General features: G+C 46.4%; 1 protein-coding gene across 3 annotated transcripts in view; it reads left to right on the forward strand.

Moving 5' to 3' along the window:
- SPECC1 (sperm antigen with calponin homology and coiled-coil domains 1) overlaps positions 1–25,333 on the forward strand; it is a 170,022-nt gene that overhangs the window by 21,414 nt on the left and 123,275 nt on the right. For all 3 annotated transcript variants that reach the window (XM_040245875.1, XM_040245876.1, XM_040245878.1), the window contains exons 2-3: positions 805–971; positions 7,984–8,122. In XM_040245875.1, coding sequence (XP_040101809.1) covers positions 825–971; positions 7,984–8,122 — 286 coding nt within the window. In that variant the 5' untranslated portion in view covers positions 805–824. The remainder of the gene's footprint in view (positions 1–804; positions 972–7,983; positions 8,123–25,333) is intronic.

Genomic DNA, 25,333 nt, shown 5'->3' on the forward strand with positions numbered 1-25,333 from the left:
CCTTCCTCACCTTTGGACGTGGGTTTCCCCCAGGTTTTTAACCATATCCTGCTCCTTTGCACAAACTGTCTTTCCTAGAATATTTTAACTGAGTAACTCTACCCTATAATGGCAGGTCTGCCTGATCAAAATCTTCCCAATTAATTTTTAATTGATACCATTTTTGTCCGAAAGAAGAAAAATAAGCTGTGCTTCTGTGAAATTGAATTTTCAAGTAATTCATTTATGTCTATTTGAAAATTATGTAAGTTGCTCGACTGTCAACCCTAAAATGGCAAGGCTTACAGATATAGTATGTCTCGACTCCAGCTGGCCTGTTTTATGTGGGGAGATACATGTATTTCCACATTGCTGAAGAGTAATGTCATAACGTTTCTCTTATAGCTCAGTCAGTAATGAATGCCTCAGTGCAGGGGACCTGGGTTTGATCCCTGGGTTGGGAAGATCCCCTGGAGAAGGAAATGGCAAGCCACTCCAGTATTCTTGCCTAGAAAATCCCATGGACAGAAGAGCCTAGTGGTCAGCCCATGGGGTTGCAAGAGTCAGACACGACTTAGTGACTGAACCACCACAACCCATGTCAGAACATCGGTAATGGTGCCCGTGTGTTTCCAGTAGTTCAGTGAGAGCTGTTGTGAAGCTGTAGAAAGGAACCTGGTGGGAAGGTACCATCTCAGGAGGAAGGTGCTCTCTGTGCATCCTCATCTGGAGGCTTGTTCTCCATGACAGCGGTGATGCCCATGGTGCATGGTGAAGCTCTGTCAAGTGTGGACACATGGGTTTTCTTTTCTACTCTTTGTACAGAAGGACTCCTTGGGACAAACATGAGGAGTGCAGCCAAGCCCTGGAGTCCAGTGACCAGGGCAGGGAGCCACGGGGTGGACCGCCCCCGGCCCCTCCCCGTCCCCTCTCCCGGCATGAAGAGCTCCAAGTCTTCCACCTCGCTGGCTTTTGAGTCCCGACTCAGCAAGGTATGGATGGGACACCGGGCAGGGCTGCTGGGTGCCCTGAGGCAGTGAGCAGGCCCCAGGAGGGCCCCAGCATAGCTTGACCTGAAGGCACAGAGCAAAGGGGGTACATCAGGGTGTTCTGGGCTCAAGAGGAAATCTGTAGTTGGACAGAGACGGCTACCCCCTGCATGGACCATGTGGACTCTCCAGCCAGAATCTGACCCCAGTGTCCACTGGACGGGCTCAGGGTCACCACGGTCCTCATAGTCCAGGTGTCACTGCCCCACTGGCCTGCATCTGGGCTTCTCCTCTCAGGATTCCCCTCCCCCAACCAGGTCTCCCCTGCTGGCTCCTCCTCACCCCCTGGGGTTCCTAACATAAGTGGACTGGGGTACCTCCCTTACACCCTGAGATGAAACTCGGAGACCTTGTCACTGGCCTACATACACACACACTCTGGAGAAATCACTGTAGCATCCTAACTATAGAAGGAACATCATTTATAATTAAATCATCACGTTTCCACCTGCAACTGCCTGTGTGTGGCTCCACTGAAGGACCTGTGATGCTTCTTGGTGCCCCATGGATGTGGCCGCTCCAGGCAGACAGATTCAGGGTTATCGTGTTGATGACCTGGGCACCGGGAAGGCTGGGGTGATGGTTTGAATGCTGAGCACTCTTGGTGAAGTTATGAACCCAAGTGCAGTCTTCCCTTGTTCTTCTTAGAAAGTTGAGTGTATCTTAAAGTCTTACAAGAAAGAAACACATTGTCTTTATACGTAAAACAAAGGGGTGCTCTCCACTGGGATAACAATCAAAGATGCTCCAGCTCTGTTAGTGTCTGAGCGATCTGTGAAGCATGTGGATGCAGACAGTTCCTTGTGCCAGGCTGCCAGGTTCTTGGAAGGATGTCTGGGGTCTCCATCCTCCCACTGGGTAGACGCCAGTACTGCCTCCAATCACGGTGACAGCTAAAGATGCACCCACAAAATTCTGCCACACTCCCTGAGGAATGGCACTGTTCCTGGTGAGGACAGTTCTTGTAGGTGACAGCGTCCACTCATGAATTCTGACACCACATGGGGGTGACACCTGGATCTGTGTCTCCAGCCAGCGCTCGTCCGGCTGCCTTTGTGACCCACCTCCTGGGTGTCTGGAAGGCCCCTTGAAGGTGACATAGTCAACATTGACTGCTCTCCTTCCCCTCTGTCTCTCCTGCCTGCAAACCTGCTCCTCTAGACTCTCCCCATTCCAGTAAATAGCAACTGTGTCCTGTTGTCGCTCAGGCAGAGCCCTGACATCATCCCCAAACCCTCCTTTCCTCATATCCCATGGTCCACCTGCAAAACATCCCAGGGACTACCTGCCTGCTCTTGACTTTGCAGCCTACGTTCCATTCTCAACAGAAGCCGGGTGGTCCTTTCAACACAAGTCAACACAAGTCGCTCCTCTGCTTAAAATCCTCCAGGCTCTCCCCACCCATTCAGAGGGGAGTAAAGTGTCCTCCCACCCCACCGAGCCTGGCTCCCTGGGCTGCGTGCACACAGTTTCTGGTTCCCCCCGTGCTGCCCTGTTGCTCCCTGGCAGTGCTCAGTGTGGGCGGAATGCCCAGCAGGGGCAGTGGGTGTAGGAACAGCTCGCTGAGGAGGGGGTCAGACAGGCCACGTCAGGACCCCAGCTCTGCCTGCTCCTGGCTGTGGAACCTCAGGCAGGCTGTGTGGCTGCTCCGAAATGGGATGAGGACTGTATCTGCCCTGAGATGTAAGTGTGGATAGTGCCCTGCACATAATTTTGTTTATCATTATTCTGTCATCCTGGCCCTGACCAATATTTCCATTGTTTTAATTTTTATTGTCTTTGACCTATTGGGAGACATCTTCAATGTGGATTTTAAATGAATATATACATTTCCCCCATAACTGACCCTGAGAACTTCTGGAATATATTAAAATATTTTCAAGCAGTGTTTAATCACAGGTGAAGTTCAGGTGTGTTTTCTACTGATGATGAACCAGTAAAATGGTAGCCGTTTCTGCCTTTGATGGATGTGTGTTTTGGAAACTGGTTCCAGTGGGAGGACGTCAGGGGAGATGCAAACACTCCTCTGGAGGCTCTCGGCTCTTGTCCTAGTCCTTGGGGTCACCAGGCCTGAACCTGTGAAAGAGGGTGCTGGGGTTGGGGGAAGGAATAGCCGAGAGCTGCACCCCCATACTATCTGACCCTCCTCTCCTCTCTGCCTCTGTGGGCAGAGGAAGAAGACAAAACCCAGAGCACAGAAGAGAAAGAGGCGACAGACATTGACAGAAAAGCAAGTGGCTTCCCCCTCGAGTATTTTACTGCTGAAATCTGAGCACTCAGAGAAGCTGAATTATACACTGAACACGACATCCCACCACCTGGACGCCATGGTCAACATCTCACTACGGCTGCTTTACAGGACTTCCCGGGTGGCTTGGTGGTAAAGAATCACCTGCCAGTGCAGGAGACTCGGGTTCAACCCCTGGGTCGGGAAGATCCCCTAGAGGAGGAAATGGCAACCTACTCCAGTATTCTTGCCTGGGAAATCGCATGGACAGAGGAGCCTGGTGGGCTACAGTCCATGGGGTCACAAAGAGTCAGACTTGACTGAGCACGCATACATTACCTATGACTGCTTTGCAGGAGATAGACACATATAAGGGTAGACAGATATGTTTTCACTGGCCCAAAACAGGAAAACTAAAACACATGCACCGAAAGTAGAATGAAAGTCCCTGCTTCAGACGCTGGCCTGAGCTGTGGAGCCATGGAGGAGCAGGTGTGTGTGGGGAGGAACAGGAGCCTGGATGGGATGGCAGGAGTAGGGGGGCTACTGTGAGTCCTCCTCACATCACTGAGCCCAGCACAGGGAGGCAAGCCCCCCGAGCTCCCGGATGCAGGCAGGCCATGTCACACCAGCCACTAGAAGGCCCATGTCTGTTAGTCAGGACTCTCTTGGCCACAAATAACAGAACATTGGCTTGAACAGAAGAGAAATCTATGGAAGACATCTGAGGTTCCAGGTCACTGTGTGCAGGACAAAGGTGCAAGACCGGAGCGTAGAGAGACCGGGACCGTGGGCCGGGACTCCCCGGGACTTCACGTCACCTTTCTCTGCTTCTTTGTCATCTTCTTTGTCACGTGGTATGAAGTCTGGCTGTCAGTCCTGCCCGTGCCTCCCCCATTCCTTGTAGGGCCCAGCTAATGCTTGCTTCTGGTTGGTTAAAAGAAAGCAACAAGCAAAGTATTGGGAAAGGTCTCTGCTTGGTGGGCACGAGTCATGTGTTAACCCCATCCAGTTTCCTGTGGCCAGGGCTCAGGGTCCCTGTAAAGCAGCCTCATGGTTTATGTTCTCCTTGAGTCTTGGGGACTGGGTCAGTCCTGTTGTTGTCCTTCAGGAAAGAGTGTTCCACAGTTGCACTGCCTGAAGCAGGAACCACCAGCCCCTGTGGCGGTGATGAGCCCTGAAGGGTATTGTGAGTGCAAGACACACGTCAGGTTTTGAAGAGCGAGTGTGAAAAAAAGAAAAAACTTCATCTGTGTGTTCTACATTAATTGATAATATTTTTAATGTATCCAGAAAATATATCACTAAATTTAAGGTTGCCTGTTTCATTTATGTTTTTTAATGTTCCTCCCAGACCATGTAAACTTAGGCCCATGGCTTGTCTAATATTTCCACTGACAGTGCTACTCTAAAACCTTTTGGTTCTCAAAGTGTGGAACCCACAGCGGCAGTACCAGCATCCCCTGGGAACTCGTCCAAAATGCAGATCCTCAGGCCCCACCCAGACCTAGGGGATCAGAAACTTGGCAGGGGCACTGGGGCTGGGGTGCAGGCATCCGTCTGCGTTTTAACAGACCCTTAGGATTCTGACAGACCCTGAAGTTTGAGAACCACTGCTCCAACCGTTAATATGTTCTCCACCTTGAAAGACCAGATTGTGTTTTGTGCGATTATTTGAGAACTTTGACATTCCCCATCCCCATCTTTGTGGAACTGAAGGAATATCTTAGCTACATGAATCTGTGAGCTGTTCAGACATTTTCCTTTTGTAAGCTTTCATGTACAGGTGCTCAGCAACTTAAATATCAGTGGAAGCATTGGTGAAAATACTTATTAAACACATCAAAGCAAGACCGATGCTTTCGTAGGGATCTTGTATACAAACCAGAGATCTCAGGTGGTGCTGAAGCTGCATTCGATGACCAGGAAACAAAGCCAAGAATGCAGCCATGAACAGAGGAAGATGAATTAGTAACCTCATTCCAGCGGTGTGGCCGGCGTCTCCTGGCTCCTCCTAGGCTCTGGCCCAGTGGAAATGTTCTGTGTCTGATACTGCCTCCAAGAAATAATAAGAGAGTCTTCGGCTGTTTGCCTCAGAGGACAGGAAGGATCAATGTGGAGTCTGTATGTCCTGCCTCTGGGAAAGTAATAAGCGGTGAATCTTTCTCCAAAGGACTTCCTCGTGGAAGGTGCAGGAGAAATGTAATGTACAAGGGCTCCCTGTAAAAGCTTTGCTGCCACCCAGATGGGCCATGCTGCACTAGGGAGACAGCACGCCCCTGGCCTGGAGCACGTCTGTCTTATCCTTTTACCAGTGAAGGATGAGATCAGATCTTTTTATAATACAGGTTGGGACCCCAAAGTCCAAGAAGAGGCCGAGGAAGTCAGGTACAGCTGGTAAAATGGAACTCAGAAGTGGGCTTCGGAGTTCACTCAGATCCGTACCATGGCTTGATCTGTTTATCAGGTGAAGAAACAAAAGCACAGAAAAAAAACAAAGGCACAGAGAGGTAAAGTGATTTGCCCTGGGTCACACAGCCAGTAAGAGGCAGAGCCAAGATTCCAACACAGGATTCCAAGTCTGGACTTAGAGCTGGTGCCCTAAGCTGCCACCCTGTGCCACCCATGTGACATGGCTTTCCTTCAGCCCTGTCCACAAGCCCGGGTGGTGTGCCCAGCGTCTCCTGGCTCCTCTTGGGCTCCAGCCCAGTGGAAATCATACAGGCCTTGGAAACGCAGTCCCGGGCCTGCCTCCCAGTCCTGCCTCACCCACGCAGCCTCGAGCGAGTTAGTTAATGCGCTTTGTCAAATCCAATGTAGTTGAGTTGTGCTTTGAATCAGAAGTAACATGTGAGTCAAGGACCTAGAAGGACCCAGGCTGCCGCATGTCATCAGCTCCTATCTGTTCCCTTAATTCTGCCTCTGACCCTCTAAACAGGCTTACCACCCAGTCTTCACAGCAAGAACTTGACTTTGCCTTCTTTCCACCTCCCCAGGTGCTCTATTCCCTCCAACCCGCCTGCCCTTCCAGCTGCCTCCTCTCTCCCCTCCGCCACCCCGCCTGATCCCTCCTTCACTTCTGCTCACAGAGGAGTCTCTCCAGCAGACTCAACTGGATGGCTCGCCTGGCTGGAACACATGGGTTTCCCTGTTGTCTGCTTATCACGTCCAAATCCTTGTCACTGCTTCTCCTCATCCTTATTTCTCCGGGGAGCCAGGAGGGTCCTGCCCTGGCCCCATGTGCTCCCCCTTCCTTCCCCACCCGGCTCCCTGCCCCCAGCTCTTAGCGTACACCTGCAGCCTCAGGGACATCCCCATCCACTTGGTCCTCCAGGCCTGGTCCAGGGCACCTGCTCCATGAGGACGCCCATACCTCCTGTTTTTGTTTTCTTCATTGTTCATGATGTGTTCTGAGTCACCGCACAGGAACTAGCCCCTTTGCTGGTTGTTGACCCTGAGAGCAGGCCGCCCACTCCACTGTGGCCCGTGTGCACCCTGGCCCGTGGATTCGGCACACTGCATGCACTGAGGGTGGACGCCCAGCTCCACCCCGGCAGTAGGCCTGTGGAGCACAGTGTCAAGGATGGTGGGAGCAGCTCTGGGGGCTGTGGTGAGAGGGGAGGGGCCCCAGGTTCTCTGTTCCACCCCCTCCCCGTTCTCCTTCCCTGGGCTCCTTAACCTTCAGGAAATGGCCCTAGAGCAGGATGGAGCCCCTGACCAGTGTGGTGGCGCGGGCTTCCTACTCCAGGTCTCGGTTGATTCGAGGGAATTTTCACGCTGTTTCTCAGTGTCCTGTGTGTTTGCGGAGGCTCTGGACACCTGCCTGCCTCGTCTTCTAGAAGGATCCCCTCCACAGCCATCTTTAACCAAGACTCTCTGTGGTTGGGAGAACTTATTTGTGGTTTTTCTCCTTCAGCTCAGGTATGGTTTACCTGGGCTAGAGTGTGAGCTCATTTAGGGCCACCCCCTGCCCCCACACACACTTCAATAACTTTCAGCAAATGTTTGTTCTCTGCCTTCCGTGCCGGGGAAGAAGGCAGACAAGGAGCAGGGGTCCTGCTGTCTTTCTGCCATCCCTAACCATCCTTCCGGCCCCACAGCAGTCCCTCTCCTCTATCTGAACACAGTGTGTATGGGGTCACCTGCCAGCGCTTGGGGTGGGCATCTGTGGATGTTCACCTGTTTGTATCTCTTCCCTCTGAGAAGGGAAGAACCTCCAGAGTTTTTTGTGCTACTTTTTATTGTCTTTGAATTTCTTGTGTGTCGCTCTATCCTGATTTCTGTGTGCCATATAGTTCTTTTTTTGTTGGTTCCCAGTCTTTTAAGAAAAAAACAATAATACATTGGGACCATCCTGGTGGTCCAGTGGTTGACTCCCTGCTTCCAATGCACGGGGCATGGGTTCCATCCCTGGTTGGCCTGAGGGGGTGGGGTTGTCTCAGTCAAATAAATACATAAAAATACACATCATATTTTAAAAACTTCATTATTTGAATGTGATTGATGGGTGGTGACTCCCCACGACCTTACACGGATCTCTGAAGCAGTGCTGGATGACCGCGCCAGAACCGAGGGCATCCGGGTTTGTCCACTCTTGCGCTGTTTCCTCCGGCCCGCCACTGCCCGAGGAGCGGGGTGGGCACATGGGGCCTGCTCCGTGCTTTGCCGGTTTATGGCTCTCCTTCCGGAAAACGCATCTCTTCACCCTCTCTCCCCTACCTCTCTCAGCTCAAGCGGGCCAGCAGCGAGGACACCCTCAACAAGCCCGGGGCGGCCGCTGCTTCCGGGGCAGCAGCTCGGCTGAAAAAGACGTCCACGTCCGGGGCCATCTCCGAACTCACCGAGAGCCGCCTGAGGGGCCCCTCAGGTAGGCGGGAGTGGGGACAAGGAGAGACTCCGGCGGTGGGGACGGGCAGGTGGGAGGGTCTCAGGGAGGTGGGGGTAGGTGGGCGGGGCCCGGGGAGGGGCGGGGCACGTGGGGGGAGCCCAGGGCGGAGGAGCCCTGGAGGCCCTTTCTTGTCCATTTGAAAGCGTCTCGGGGCTCAGGTCTGTCAGGACCACTTTGAGTCAGGAGCTTTTAGGCGACAACATTCCACAACGGGGGGTTTCCTATGTCTCGGGGAGACAGACACAAGGGGACAGGGAGGCGGTGGGGAGCCCTGTGTGTCCCTCCGCCCCTCTGCTTGTCCGTCACTTTGCACGTGTGGCCTTCCTGGGGATCCAGGCAGAGTGGTACAGGCCGTGGGGTTGTCTTGGGGTCTTGGTGCGGCGGTGTAGACGAGTGCGTAGGCCCGCAGGTCCCTGGCGGAGCTGCCCAGCCTGCGTCCTGGGTCCTGTGGAGACCAGGAAGATCTGAAGGTCTGCTTACAGTCGCTCAGACGCCGGTGGCCGCTGAAAGCCGTGGGCATTCTCTGTGTTAGCAGTTTCTTGAGAAACAGAAAAGGTTTTTTTTAAATCCATTATTCAGAGCATTGGAAACTTAAAACATCAAAGAATGTATTTCATTTTCTTTTGCAGCATGTAGATAAGAAAACTGAGCTTTCCGTGGTCCAACTCACAATGCAGGCCCATAAATAATAGTAATCTATTGCTCAGTCATCCAAGATGGGAACAGCTGAAATGTTCCTTTATAATAGGGGTTTAATGGTAGCCTGCTTATGACTTTTTCACTTTTACGTAAAATATCACAGATTAGCTTTCCAAAGTATGTTTTAATTTACTCAGTTTTCAAAAAGTTGAATCTGTAAAGAATATATGGGACTTTTTTTATGATGTGGGAATGGCCTCATGTTTCTCTACAACCATTTTACTTTTCAAAAGACTGATTTCATACTTAATATACACACATTTGGTTTTTCTAAATAATTTTATTTATTGATGCTCAGGCTTTATTCTACTTGCGGTGAGCAGGGGCGACTCTAGTTGCTGTGCTCAGGCTTCTCCCTGCAGTGGCTTCTCTTGTTGCAGAGCACAGGCTCTAGCATGGCCTTCAGTAGTTGTGGCTCCCAGGCTCTAGAGCGCAGGGTCAATAGTTGTGGCTCACAGGCTTAGTTGCTCCGTGGCATGTGGGGTCCTCCCATATCAGGGCTGGAAGCTGTGTCTCCTGCATTGGCCTGTGGATTCTTTACCACTGAACCACCAGGGAAGCCCTCACACATTTTGTTTTTAAAATACAGCATAGGAAAGTACAATATATTTTTTATCAAGCCAGCCTAAGACTGTTTTTACAAGTTAACAAAGAACCACTAAAAAACTAACCGACTGACCTCACTCTCAAAATATTGATGTAAAAACGTGAGGTGAAAATTTTAGCAAGTAGAATTCAACAAATTAACAGCAGTAGTGCATATCAAAACCAAGTGGATTTATGGCATCCAAGATTGGCTTACCAGGAAATTCAGGAATATAATCCATCACACAATATTGATAGGCTAAAGAAGAAAAACCATGAGGTCATCCCGATAGAGAACATGCCTTGGACAAAGAGAGCACTCTTTGATTTCACTTTCACTTCTTTCTGATTAAAAAAAAAAAAAACTCTTGGTAGACTACAAGTGTATGGGTACTTCTTTAGTGATATGAAATGTATGTATATCCAGCCAAAACTAGCATTATGCTGTATGGTGAAATCTTAGAAGTATTTCCATTAAAATCAAGAATGACTTAAGGTTGCCCATCACCAATTTTTTCTTCAAGTATTAAGCTAGGCAGTGAGACATGAGAGCCATAGGAGGGTGTTCATGTTAGAATATAATGGTGATTTTATGCAGACAGTAACATTGTATGCTTAGAATTTCCTGAAAGTTGTATCATTAGAAAAACCTTATCATGTCCTAAAAATGTGTTAGATATGATAAGAGTTCAGTGTGTGGCTGATTATGCAATGTGAAATACCAATAGCTTTCTCATCAGTAACTAGTTAGGAAAGATAATAACATAAGAAATAATCCCATTTATAAAGGAATGAAAAAGGTAAATAAGCTTAATATTGGCACTTCCCAGGTAGCGCAGTGGGTAAAGAATCCACCTCCAGTGTAGGAGACGCGGGTTTGATCCCTGGGTAGGGAAGATCCCCTGGAGAAGGGAATGGCAGCCCACTCCAGTATTATTGCCTTGAGAATTCCGTGGACAGAAGAGCCACAGTCCATGGGGTTGCAAAGAGTTGGACACAACTGAGCATGCATGCACACAAACAATATGACAAGGGCTTATATTTTAAAAAATCTTAAAACTTTTTAAAGGCCATAAATGAAGGTATGCATAAGTAGAAGGGTATATACCTGGTTCTTGAATAAGACTAAATATAACAAAGATTAAATTTAGTAGATATGTTAAATAAAACAAATGTCTGAAGTATCCTATGAATTTGTCTTCATCTCAGTGATAGTATCAGTGGGAATTCGAGAGCAGAAACACTGATAAAATGAGACCAATTTATATGAAACAGCAGTTCTCAACCTCAGGTGATTTTGCCCTTTACCCCAACCCAGGGAACCACTGGCAGTCTGCAGAGAGGTTTGGTTGGCATCACTGGGGGTGATACTGCCATCTAGTGGGCAGAGGTCAGCGGTGCTGCTGAACTTCCTGCAAGGCACAGGATAGCCCCTCACAGAAAGGAAGGGTCCTGCCAGAAATGTCAGTAGTGTGCTGTTGATAAACCCTAATCTAGAAGAATAAATACTCAGATAACCAGGAAGTTTCTGAAACATCAGAGATTGGGGAGGACTATTCAGTGGAGCAGACAGTCCACAGGATTGGAGGATTCCGTGTAGGATTACAGTAGTATTTTCTATCAAGATGGATAATTCATTCACAAGTAACGACTAATTGAGTCTTTAGGAAAAAATAAAGCTGGATCCCTATCTCATGCCTTTCATCAGAATAAATTCAAAGTGGATTAAAATTTAAACCTTAAAAAGTGAAACCATGAACGTGCAGAGAGAAAACATCAGAGAATCAACTTGTGGTCTCGGCCTTGGAAAGAACAAGCAGAAAAGTCATAGTCAAGCACAAAAGTCAACTGGTGAAAAAAATCACATAAATATTAAACACTGCTTTGTAAATAAGGGGAAATTATTTGCAAGACATGTAACAAAGGGGGATTATTTACAATGAGTTTGTATAAATCAATAAGAAAAATAGTACAGAAGAAAAATGAGTAGTTCATATAAAAAGGAAATACAGATAGCCACTAGAAAGATGTTGGGACTTCCCTGGTGGTCTAATGGTTAAGAATCTGCCTGCCAGTGTAGGGGCACAGATTCAATCCCTGGTCCTGGAGGATCCCACATGCTGCAGGACAGCTAAGTCTGTGCACCATGACTACTGAGTCCGTTTGACCTAGAGCTTGCGCTCCACAACAAGACAACAGCATCAATGAAGACCCAGCACAGCCAACAGAAAAAAGATACTAAGTCTCACTTAGAGGTAAAAAGATATAATTCAGAGCAACAATTACGATATGTGATTTCCCCTAACAGATTAGTAAAAATTAAAACGATTGAGGAACTTTCTTGGTGGTCCAGTTAGGACTTTGTGCTTCCACAGCAGGGAACACAGGTTCAACCCCTGGCCAGGGAAATAAGATTCCACATGCTCTGCAGCACAGCCAAAATAAATTTTAAAAAAGAACTACAAAATGATTGATAATTTTTTATTTCATTAAGGGTGAGGGGAGCCACACCACTTATTGCTGATGACAAGGACAATCTGGCAAAATCTATCTACATTTGAAACATGTATGATCTTTCACCAAGGATTTCTACCACTTAGCATTTAGCATTATGTTGGACTGTGAAGAAAGCTGAGCGCCGAAGAATTGATGCTTTGAACTGTGGTGTTGGAGAAGACTCTTGAGAGTCCCTTGGACTGCAAGGAGATCCAACCAGTCCATTCTAAAGGAGATCAGTCTTGGGTGTTCTTTGGAAGGACTCATGCTAAAGCTGAAACTCCAGTACTTTGGCCACCTCACTCGAAGAGTTGACTAATTGGAAAGGACTCTGATGCTGGGAAGGATTGGGGGCAGGAGGAGAAGGGAACGACAGAGGATGAGATGTCTGGATGGCATCACCGACTCAAGGGACATGAGTTTGGGTGAACTCTGGGAATTGGTGATGGACAGGGAGGCCTGGCATGCTGCGATTCATGGGGTCGCAAAGAGTCGGACACAACTGAGCGACTGAACTGAACTGAACTGATATACTTGAAAAAGAATGCCTATATACATGAACAAGATGTTTGGTTGTGACATTATTGTAACAGTAAAACACTGGAAATACCCAAGTGTGTATCAGTCCAGGGCTGGTTGCATAATGAGATTTTGGTATAGCAGAATAGTATGCAGCCATGAAAATGGACATGGTAGATTTGTATGTACTGACAGGGAAAGATTATTACTAAGTGGGGAAAATAAGATGATGTGTATAGTCTGACCTCATGTGTTTTGATTTTTAAATACATGATTTAATTTTTGAAATCATAACTGTTTTCCTGGAAGGATATAGGGATGTTACTTTGAGGAGAGTATTGAAAGTGGTGGGGGAAGGAGACCTACCATATTAGATCTATCTATACTGTTTCAAAATGTTAAAAACACATACAGACATTGCTTTAAAAATTAAAAACAGAATCAGTTCAGTTCAGTTGCTAAGTCGTGTCTGACTCTTCGCGACCCCATGGACTGCAGCAAGCCAGGCCTCCCTGTCCATCACCAACTCCCGGAGTTTATCCAAACTCATGTCCATTGAGTCAGTGATGCCATCCAACCATCTCATCCTCTGTCATCTCCTTCTCCTCCTGCCCTCGGTCTTTCCCAGCATCAGGGTCTTCTCCAATGAGTCAGTTCTTTGCATCAGGTGGCCAAAGTATTGGAGTTTCAGCCTCAACATCAGTCCTTCCAATGAACACTCAGGACTGATTTCCTTTAGGATGAACTGGTTGGATCTCCATGGAGTCCAAGGGACTCTCAAAAGTTTTCTCCAACACCACAGTTCAAAAGCATCAATTCTTTGGTGCAAGCTTTCTTTATAGTCCAACTCTCACATCCATACATGACTACTGGAAAAGCCATAGCCTGGACAAGACGGACTATAACCTAAATTTTATTTTGCTTTAGTCCAATCCTTCCTCTTCTACTTGCCTTTTAGTGTGTGTCTTAACCATTTGTTTGTCAGTAATTTAACTGCTTAATCGTAGCACATGTTCCCTTTATTCAGGATTCTAGAGAAAGACTTCGTAAAACCAGTTTTACTGGTTTCCTCACTCCATGGGCTTTAGTTTTCTTATTTTCACATTGAGGAAATACATACAGATCTTCAGCTCAGTGATGTCATAGCAAAGGTCTGTGAATGCTTCATAAACTGTGATGGGCTATTTGGAACATATTCCAACAGTTATCATTCAAATTCCTGATTGTAATGAGATTACCTTGATTGTAATGAAGTTACATCCTTTGACTTAATCAAGTTAGATTAAAAAATTGCACTTGTCTGTGGAGCTTTTGGGTTTTAAGTGTGGGTAGTCCTTAATGTTTTCATATCAGCTTTTGTACAGCTGGCGCTTTTGTGCATGGTCACGTATCCCCAGTCTGCCCCATTCCTGTGAATTCAGCCCCGTGCATCACCTGACAGACCAGCCACTAGGAGCACTGGCCGGCAGGTCACCGATCAGCAGGTCTGTCTCTGTTGCAGGTGCCAGCACCCCTGCCATTGTGCAGTCGTGGTAGGTGGTTCTGTGAGTATCAGCTCACACTTTGTCTTTATTTTACGTGCACGAAAACCAGGGGAATGAGAGCACTGGCACTAGTAATAAGTGTGGGTTTTAACATCTCAGTACCATTGAGACAAAGAAGAAGGTGACTCACTGTTAGAAAGGGCACCCCCATCAGGAGCTCACTGGAGTCGCCACCACTCTCTATAGATTCAGCTGTAAAGACAAAAATGAGACTAAAGAAAAGAAGGAAAATACTAGCAGTACGTGATTGATTTCTTCCTAAAGGAAAGATGTAATTATAAATTGTATGTAAACACTCAGGGGACAGAATTCTTTTTATGGCCCTCAACATTTGGCTTTGGGACATGTTTTCGGTAATGGCGTGGGATGGTATAATCCGTTTTCTTTCAAGTATATTAATTTTGGAAGGGATCCTGTCATGAAACAATTATATAGTGTTGTGGTTTTAAACTCATAGCAGTTAAACCTGTGATCAGCCTGTATTGTACCCTTTGCTGGGAATTAATCTGTCCTTGGGGAGGAGCCCTCAAACCTAGCACAGAAGAAAATGCTCACTCTTTAGGTAGTACTGATCATATGATGGCAACTGCTGCTAATGTGCTGTCTAACCTGGGTGCTGGGGGAGCTTGGTAAAGGGGCTGGATTGTCTCTGGGTTCTGATGTCCAGGCCCGAGCATCCCCAGGGCCCTGTCACCATCGCAGTACCCAGAGCAACCACTGGAAGGCAGGGAGGGGTGTGGACGGGGCAGGGGTTCCGGCCCTACCTGGTACCCTCCCCCACCCCACCCCGCACCAGGTTTTGGCCTCGCTCAACCTCACCACAGCCTCCAGGAGAAGGCAGTGTTTCTCCCAGATCACGACACTTCAGGGAGGTCACACGAGCGTTACTTTGTCTTCTCCATGCCCGCCCATTTCCACACTGAACACTTGCTCCTCCCAACTGATTTCGAATCAGTATTATAACATCTCTGTGGCAGAGCCCAGCCCAGACACCTGCTTCTTCCTTTTCTCCCTCCAGTGTCTGTGATGCAGATCTGGTCTTAACTGATGGGCCTGGGCCTAGAGAATGGGGTGGCTCCTGGTGGTAGATGGCTGTCCTCCCTGATACCCCCTAACTGCACATCCCAGGGCCCCAAGAGATGCTAAGAGATGCTAAGAGATGCTACCTAAAAGGTACCCCCCTTCCAAAGCTGCAAGGGGCCCCAACACTAGATGGCAGCCTTGTCCACGCACTGACTCATGTTCTGGAAGCCCCCACTCTGACTAGAGGTCCTTTTGACATTCATGCAATTAGGTCAACAAACATTTTTGAGTGCCTACTGTGTGTCTGACACTATTTTAGGCAACAGGGCAACCTCAGGGGGCAGGACAGAGATCCCCCATCCATGGAGCTCCATGAACAAACATGGACGAGAACAGTGCAGGCACATGGCTGCAGCCGAAGTGGGAGGGGCACAGGGCAGACGGCTGGGGTTGGGGGCTGAGGGAAGGAGGAGTGACTCACCCGACCTCGTTTTATTTACTTTTTATTTTTAACTTATTTTTTTATTGCAGTATAGCCAGTTAACGGTAGCTATACTGGTGGCTCAGACAGTAAAGAATCTGCCTGCAATGCGGGAGGCCTGGGTTTGATCCCTGGACTGGGAAGATCCGCTGGAGGAGGGAATGGCTAGCCACTCCAGTATTCTTGCCTGGAGAATTCCATGGACAAAGCAGCCTGGTGGGCTACAGTCCATGGGATTGCAAAAGAGTTGGATACCATTGCTACTAGTCAATTAACAATGTTGTATTAGTTTCAGATGGGCAGCAAAGGGACTCAGTCATACATACACATGTATCCACTCTCCCCCAAACTCCCCTCCCATCCAGGCTGCCACAGAACATTGAGCAGAGTTCCCTGTGCTATACATTTTAAATATAGCAGTGTGTACATATCAGTCCCAGACTCCCTAACTACCCCCCCGACCCTGGCAACCATGTTTGTTCTCTAAGTCTGTGAGTCCGTTTCTGTTTTGTATCATGCATTAAGATTCTACATGTAAGAGATGTCATATGGTATTTCTCCTTCTCTGTCTGACTTATTTCACTCAGTATGACACTAAATCCATCCATGTCTCTGCAAATGGCATTATTTCATTCTTTTAAATGTCTGAGTAGTATTCTATTGTATATGTGTACCACATCTTCTTTATCCATTCTTCTGGACTTGACCTCATTTTAGAAGGAGCATTTTGGCTGGCTGTGCAGACTGGACTAATGGATGGGGGGAGACCCAATCACAGGCTATGGCCAGGCCCTAGGAGAGAGCCTTTTCAAGGCTGAATAATATTCCCTTGTGTGTAAACCACATTTTCTTTACCCCTCCATCACTGACTGACCAGGGAATAGCTTTAACTTCTGCAGTGTCCAGGGTGACGCCACTGTGAGGAGGTTTTAAACTTGGTACTGCTATTATAAAGTCTTGGATTCTTTGAGGGTACCTGGCAGTTTCATGACCCTATACTTCCCAGAGGTACATGGTCATCAGGGTTTGGTGGCTTTCAGGGTTCCTCTCTGGGAACCTGTGGTTCAGAGGAGGGTACTCTCCCTACTTGTCCCTCCAGAGATACTGACTTTTTTGCAAAGTCTTTCCGTCCAGAAATGTGGCCGCCTCTCTGAGCCTTCCTTTTTATCTTTATAGTCCACATATTTCTTCTCCTTTTTCTTCTGTTTGTTGAGTTTACACCCAGGTTGATACTTTTATTACTTTTGTGGGTGGGATTGCTTTTTCTTCTTTTTTAACGTGGAAGACTTCATGAACATGCATGTCATCCTCCACACTAATCTTCTCTGTGTCCTTACAATTTTAGGATGTGTGTTGCTGAGGTGAACATTCACTGTATTTTTTTAATTAGATATTTTTTAAACTATATAATTTGTAACTGACTCCTTTCCTCACTGGTACTGATGGTTTTCAGTTGATTCTCCCATGATCTCCAAGTGGACGATTCTATCAGCTGCAGATAACAAAGCCCTTTGTCTCCTTCAGCCCCGTGGCTGTGTCTTTTCTTTCTCATGCCTGCTGTGTCGTGTGTGTGACACTCGGGTTGTGTTAAATGCTAGTGATGTGCTTGTTCTCATTTTACTGTGATTACTTTTGATCTTTCCCCATTAAATCAGATGCAGAAAGTTGGCTTGAGATATTGATTTGCAGGTTCAGTTCTTCCTTTCCTCTTTTGCTTAAGAGTTTCTAATTGGATGATAGATTTATTAAATGCCCTCAAGGCATTCTGTTATGACTTTAATTATTGGTTTTCTCTTTACCCTGGAGCCTCCTTCAGGGAATTCAAATATGTGTATATTCTGTCTCCTGAGTATATCTTCCCCATCATGTATTAATATTTTCTTTGATCCTTTTGATTACTTGTGCATCCTCTGATTTTTTTTAAAGTTTATCATCTAATGTGCTTTGCTTTGTTTCTTTACTTTAGCTATTGTATGTTTAATCTTTTGTCTGATTTATCTGATCTCAAATTGTTTCTTCTTCATAACCTCTTGCTGTAGCTTCACAGCTGTAAAAGCTCCTTGAATTTCAGTGAGGATATACATTAGAGATTTTCTAAAGTTTCCTATTTCCTCCAGTAATTGTTTCATAGGTGCTTATTTATCTGGATTTCTCAGTTGGTTCCCTTCTTATGAATGGCCAAGACTTTCCAGATAGAATCTAGTGATTTTCTAGAATCATCCATCTTCGCAGAGGGAAGTCTGTTGTATGACATTCTGGGGGCTGTGTCCACACAGGTGACTAGTGGTAAAGAACCTGCCTGCCAATGCAGGTAGGTGTAAGAGACACAGGTTCAATCCCTGGGTCAGGAAGATTCCCCTGGAGGAAGGCACGGCAACCCATTCCAGTATTCTTGCCTGGAGAATCCCATGGACAGAGGAGCCTGGTGGGCTGCAGGCCATGGGGTCACAGAGAGGACATGACTGAAGTGACTTAGCACACACATGCATAAAAGAATGTTCCAGCAGCCACAGCACATCGGAAGCGCTCAGCCCCAGGAAATTAAGAACTCCTGGTTATTGGAGTGAAGGTTTCATTCCACGCTAACTCCTTGATGGGTATGTTGGAGGGTGACTGAATCAGATCCTTACTGACCTCCTTCCTGACATCAGGAGGTTGCTGTTAAGCTCAAAGACCTCCTCCTGCATATCTTCTCCTGTCCCCTCCCACGTGGGAGACACTATTCCAGGCCCTCAAGCCAAACCTGCGTTTCCACCTCAAAGTGAACCTGCCTTCTGGAAACGCTACCCCAACAGCCGACACTGTCTATCCGTTCATTCCTTCACCAAGTATTTGTGTCTACTGAGTCCCAGGCATCTTTCCAGGTGCCAGGGAGGCAGCCATGAGCAACACACAGAAAGCCCCAGCTCTTCTGGGTCTTCCACTGTGTTCTCGTTCTCATGGGATTTTTCTGAATGGTGCTCACCTCTCACTGCACAGGCTTCCAGCTTCCTCTAGCATTTGACTCCTCTGACTGCAGTCACCCAGATCAGCTGTTTATTGTCAGCCTCCTTTCTTGAGTGTGTGACTGTCTTTGTCACCACATTTGCCCACTTTTCATTTCCTCTGGGTTCCCCTGACCCAACCTGGCCTGGCATCTCTCACCTTAAAAGCACAGAGGCTTCTTGATTTGGGTTGGGTTGGGCTGCAAAGGGTTCCCTCATCATTTATACCAACTTTGAACATTTTTTAAAATTGAGGTTTCTTGGGCTCCAGTATCACTGTGGATGGTGACTACTGCCATGAAATTAAAGACACTTGCTCCTTTGAAAAGAAAGCTACAACAAACCTTTTTAGGCAGTACATTAAAAAGCAGAGACATCATTTTGCCAACAAAGGTCAGTATAGTCAAAGCTATGGTTTTTCCAGTAGTCAAGTACAGATGTGAGAGTTGGACCACAAAGAAGGCTGAGTGCCGAAGAATTGATGCTTTGAAATTGTGGTGCTGGAGAAGACTCTTGAGATTCTCTTGGACTGCAGGGAGATTAAACCAGTCAATCCTAAAGGAAAGCAACCCTGAATATTCATTGGAAGGACGGATGCTGAAGCTGAAGCTCCAATACTTTGGCCACCTGATGCGAAGAGCTGACTCATTGGAAAAGACCCTGATACTGGGAAAGATTGAGGGCAGGAGGAGGAGAAGAGGGCAAGAGGATGAAATGGTTGGATTACATCATCAACTCAATGGACATGAATTTGAGCAAACTCTGGGAGGTGGCGAAAGACAGGGAAGCCTGACATGCTGCAGTCCATGGGATCGCAAAGAGTTGGACACGACTGAGTGACTGAACAATACCTCCTGTCTTAACAGGTCGCTTTCATCCAGTCTTTTCAGACCACTCAGAGTGGGTTTTGAGGAAGCAATGTCTCTCTCTCTTTTTGCACTCCTGTTTCATTGGTTTACAGAATAATTAAGTAATGTAAATAAGATCATTGGTATGACTAGCATGAACAGGGTTGAAACAATCCACCTACTCTCAGTATTCGGACGTCCTAGGTGGAGGGGCCGAAGTGCATGCTTGTTCTGGGAGGAGCCTCCCAGCTGCCAGTGCCCAGGACACTGGTCAGTGTGCCCTGTTCAGATGGGTGCCTCAGTGATCTTGGCAGGTTGGCTGTGGGTCAGTGCTGGAGGAGGGTGGATGAGAGGGCAGGTTTTGCAGCAGCAGGGCCCTTGTCCTGAGCTACAGCTTTGGCTGGCCCAGCCCCATGCTCAGACACCTCAGACAGGATCTCCGCCTCAGCTGCATAAGGGACTGGGGCAGGGCTCCTGCCTGGACCCAGTGCAGTCCTGCTGTAGCCATGTCCCAGTCCTTTTCTTGCCTTGACTCCAGTCCTGGGCTACAGTGGGGCTGGTTCTCCAAACACACTCAGGACTTTGCCACAGTCAGGCCTTTGTTTGTCCTGATGAGCCAGACCTGGCCCTGCCTCTGGGCCTGCTCCTCCAAGATGCTCGTCCATGCCTGGAGCCCATACCCTCTCTGCTGCCCTCCTCCTGCCACACTGGATGTTGACAGCAGTTCTGATCACCAGGAACAGACCAGCTCATAAGCATCACCTCCTCCAGGAAGCCTTTCTGATCCCTCGGTGGGCTGTGCTTTTTCCCCTTTTGAGGACACGCTGCTTGTGTCCTTCTGTCCAGCCCTCCTGAGTCCTGCCCGGTGCTGCTGCTCTGTCCTTCCTCCTCATTCTCTTCTGCTCCCGGGACCATGTGTCAGACCTGCTGGCAGCACACTCAGGAAGAAGGCTGTCCTGCTCGGGGGTGAGGCCTCTCTCTTCCCTTTTATCTCATCTTCTTCAAAGCGTGTATCTTTCTAGCCTTGATTCTTGGTAGTGAGGTACCCCTGGACTTCAGTCATGCTAATTGACTCACAGTGAGGACGGGGCTCTTTTCAGTTCAGAAATAATTCATGGAGCCCTGAAGGCTCATCTGTTTATCTCCCTTGACTTAAAAACCCAGCTTTATGGAAGTGTAATTTACATATTCTCAAATTCACCCATTTAAGTTGTGCAGGCTGATGATTTTTACTCAATTTTCCGAGTTATAGCCATCCACCACCACTGGGCTTTAGAACGTTCTCGTCACACCAGAAAGGTGCTCGTGTCATTTCCAGTCAATTCCTGTTTCACTCCAGCTGCAGGCAACTGCTTTCTGTCCCTATAGATCCACCCTCAACTTGACGTGCTGCCTTCTGGAGCATTCTTCAGACCAACACATGCGCTGTTTGCCTGATTCGATTACTACACTTCATTTGTCCCCCTCTCTTCGACTCTCCGCATGTTTAAGTTTCTCTTCGTTTCTCTTTGTATGGCCCTTGTTGGCCTTTGACTTATTAGGAAACCTGAGAGTCCCCTTTTCCTTTAGAAAATGGAAAACTTGGAGTGTCATGTATAAAACATGTATTGGATAGTATTGACTGAGTAAAGCCCCTTAGGCCCTCACTCCTGGGACTTCCAGAAACCATTGAGGGGAAGTTTGAAGTGGGGTGAAGTCAAGTTATAGTAATAAGTGGGCCGTGATACCCTGTGATCTACCTAGTCTTCCTCACCTTTCTTCTTTCAAACATCAGCAACCACTGATCTTTTTACTGTCTTCATAGTTTTGCCTTCTCCAGAATGTCATATGGGGTTTCCCAGGTGACTCAGTGGCAAAGAATACGCTTGCTAATGCAGGAGACGGAGGAGACTTTGGTTTGATCCTGGAGATGGGTATGGCACCCCACGCCAGTATTCTCGCCTGGAGACTCCCATGGACTGAGGAACCTGGTGGGCTACAATCTATGGAGTCTAAAAGAGTCTGACATGACACAGAGACTCAGCATGCACACAGAATGCCATATGATTGGAATCATACAGGGTGTAACCTTTTCAGACTGTCTTCTTAGACTTTCAATCTACCTTGAAGGTTCCTCCATGTCCTTCTATGGTTTGAAGACTTGTTTCTTTTTAACTCTGAATAATAATATGTATGTACCACAGTTTGTGTATCCATTTATCTATTCACCACCTTGCATTTGGGTAAATATCAAGGAGCGTGCCGGATGTTATGTGGTGTGGATTTGTTTACTTTTGTAACAAACTGCCAGGTTGTCTTCCCAAGGGGCTGCACCATTTTGCATCCTCACAAACAATGAATGAGAATTCCTGCTGCTCTTTATCATTGCCAGCATTTGGTGTTGTCGGTGTTTGGATTTTTCACCATTCTAATACATGTGTTGTGGTATGGATCAAGATTTTTTAGAATCTTGGTACAAGCAGAAGTTTGAAGTTTGATTAGGTATTTGCTAAGAGATTATTGTCAGTTTTTTTCAGTTGGGATAATGGAACTGTGGTTTTATTTTGTTTTTCTAAAGCATCCTTATCTTTGGAACACAAATTGAAACATTTGCCAATGAAATAGGATGTCTGGGATTGCTTCACATTACTTGGGAATAGGGGGGAAAATGGATGATGGTATTTGAAACAAGGTTGACTATGAATTAATGTGTTGAAACTGGGTTGATAGAGGATCATTATAACATTGCTTTCTATTTTTTGTATATGTTAGAATTTTTAATAATAAATATTTAAAATTAAAGTAGCTCATGTTATTAAAAAACGGTGGGCTCTTTGGTGTTTAGTAAGAATTTCAGCCTGTCTTCTAGCACCACCTTCAGAGTAAGCTCAGTCCTTAATGGCATCATGGAGAAGGAAGAGATAAATGTTCAACAATTTTACATGTACTGGGTTAATATTTAAAGGATCCTCCTAGAAACTAAAGAATCTTCTGGTAATATACACATATACACAATTTTACCTGACATTATTTAGAGAATAAATATGTGATTTTTTTCAAAGTGAATTTTTTAAATTACAAAAGCAAAAGCAGTACAATGTGCACTGCAGCCAAATAAAAAACATATGGAGAAGCAAAAATAATAATAATAAAAAAGAACATAAAGGACATAGAATCTCACCCACTGCATTCAAAGAGAGCCACTCATTCTTCATCAGAACCTTGAGGTATAACTTTCCATCTGTGTGTTTGTGTCCAGATGTTTTTTGTTTGTTTATAAACAAAAAATAAGATTTATGTCCTTGATATATGTACCATTCTGCTTTCTAGGGTTGCATGTCTGACACATCGCTCAGGGGCTGCATAGGCACCATTGTATGGTTATGTCATCGTTTATTTAACCATCATTTATTAGCCCCAGTGTAGGACTTCCTTGGTGTCTCAGACGGTAAAGAATCTGCCTGCAATGCAAGAGACCCGGGTTCTGATCTCTGGGTCGGGAAGACCAGACTGAGCGACTTTTCTCTTTCCATGTTAAACACTGAAGGTTTTTCCCAACTTTTTGCTGTTACAAACAGAAGGGGTCCTTATGGCCATGAAGATTCCTAAAAGCCTAATTCCAGGGGTTTTTTTTGAGACAATTCAGGAAATTTTAATATGGACTGTGTTGTTTATTTGGGATCAAACCAGAGTTGGCAGGCGGATTCTTTACCACTGAGCCACCAGGGAAACCCATGGACTGTATACTATACACTATTTTGAAAATACTAGTTTTCGTAGGTTTGATTGTGGTATGGTAGGAGAGTTCAGGAGATTGTGCTGGAACTAGTTGGAGGGGAAATGTAACGATGTCATGTTGCCTGCAACATACTTCAAATGAGTCAATAAAGAAGAAAACGGAGAGGGATCAAGATAGAGGCAAATGTGGTAAAACATTTCTAGTTTGTAAACAAGGTGATGGACATCAAAGGTGTTCACTGTAGTATTCCCTTTAGTGTTCACTGTAGTGTTCTGGCCGAACTTTTCTGTGAATCTGAAAATGTTTACAGTGAGAGTTTGGACAATAAAGAAGACTTTCCCCCCCTTTAATTTTATAAAATATTCATTCATGTTTACTTCCAGAACTTTTATATTTTCATATTTTACACTTAAATTTATATTGAATTGGAATGTATTTGGGGCATAGAGAGGGAGATATGGCTGTCACTTAATTTGAAGTGCTACTTTATGTTTAATTCTTTTGGGAATTTCCATTCTGTTGTAACCACACTATTTTTCTGAAGTAAATTTATGGCATATTTTTCTTTCTTTTTTTTTTTTAATTATTTCTTTCTTTTTGGCTGCACTGGGTCTCCGTTGCTGCAAAGACTTTCTCTAGTTGCCGTGAGCAGGGGTCACTGTTTGTTGCGATGCTTAGGCTTCTCATTGCAGTGGCTTCTCTTGGAGAGCACAAACTCTAGGCGAGTGGGCTTTAGTAGTGGTGGCGCATGGGCTTCATTGCTCCATGGCATGTGGAATATTCCCTGACCAGGGACTGAACCTGTGTCCCCTGCATTGGCAGGTGGACTCTCAATCACTGGACTGCCAGAGAAGCCTGCATGTTTTTATTTCTAATAGGGCAAATCTCTCCTCTTTATTCTTCCTCTTGCAAACTTTCTTAGGCTTTCTGATGCTTTATTCCTTCAGTTGAGTCTTGGAATAAACACATCAAGTTCATGATTCATTTGAATTTTGATAAAATTATATATTTTAACTATTTGGGCAGACTTGATGTCTTTATAATGTTTACTCTTTTCATTTCAATGACATAGTATTTCCATGGAGAGCAAAGAATCCTTCAGAAGCTAAGTGACCATAACAGAACTATTCTGTTTGTTTGAGAAATTAGTGGCATATTATAGAGTAAGTAAATATGTTATTTACTTCAGTATTTATTAGATACAGATGCAAAAAGGAGTGAGACAGCATCCTTGCCACTCGTGGAGTTCACAGTGTATAAAGAATAGTTTAAGTAACGCGGTTCTGTGGGAAAACACAAGCATTTTCAAGGACAGCAGCACCAAAAGGGAGTATTTGATGCTGGCTGGGGTGAGCAGGCCCTCAGGGGAAGTGATGCCTGACCGAGAATTTAGAGCAGAGAACCCGCATTTTCCAGGTAGCCAGGTTACAGCAGAGTTAAACCAGAGTGAAGAGAGCAGATAGGAAAGCATAGGGGCTGAGACAGGAGGGTGTGTGCAGGGCACCACAGCTGGCTTCATGTTGCTGGGAGGTACTGGAAGGCTGCACTGTTATTTTATTTTTAATATTTATTTATTTGGCTACCCCGGTCTTAGTTGCGGCATGTGGGATCTAGTTCCCTGGGGACTGAGCCCAGGCCCCCTGCATTGGGAATGAGGAGTCTCAGCTACTGGAGCACCAGGTAAGTCCCAAGGGATGGTGTACTTTTGAAAGTAGTTTTGAGGCCGGAGTAACACGGTGGGAGGGTGAAGATGATACCATGCAGGAGAACTGGGGACTTTATGCTACCAGTAGAGGAGAGCCCCAGATGGCTCGAGTGGTAAAGAAACCTCCTGCTAATGAAGGAGACGTAAGAGCGGTAGGCTTGATCCCTGGGTGGGGAAGATCCCCTGGAGAAGGAAACGGCACCCCACTCCAGTATTCTCACGTAGGAAATCCCATGGGCAGAGGAGCCTAAGCAAGCTATAGTCCATGGGGTTGAAAAAGAGTCGGACATGACTGAAGTGACTTAGCAAAGCCTATAAACTCACTCATCCATTCATTCGCTGCCCTCATGATGTTGGCACTCTGCTGGAGAGACAAGTATATAAGTCCACTAAACAGTGGAAAATGTTACAAGGTCCACAAAGCCAGGAAGTGTATGTGTTGAGGGTCTGATTTACTCTTTCATGTGATAAGACCAGAGAAACCCCTCTTAAGCGAACAAATGGTATTTGACCAGAGATCTAGGAAGTGAGAGGTCTGTGTAATGTTGGAATGTGGGGAAAGCATCTGGGTCAGAGGGAACAGTGAGT

The sequence above is a fragment of the Oryx dammah genome, unplaced genomic scaffold, assembly GCF_014754425.2.
Source record: "Oryx dammah isolate SB20612 unplaced genomic scaffold, SCBI_Odam_1.1 HiC_scaffold_8, whole genome shotgun sequence".
Taxonomy (NCBI): domain Eukaryota; kingdom Metazoa; phylum Chordata; class Mammalia; order Artiodactyla; family Bovidae; genus Oryx; species Oryx dammah.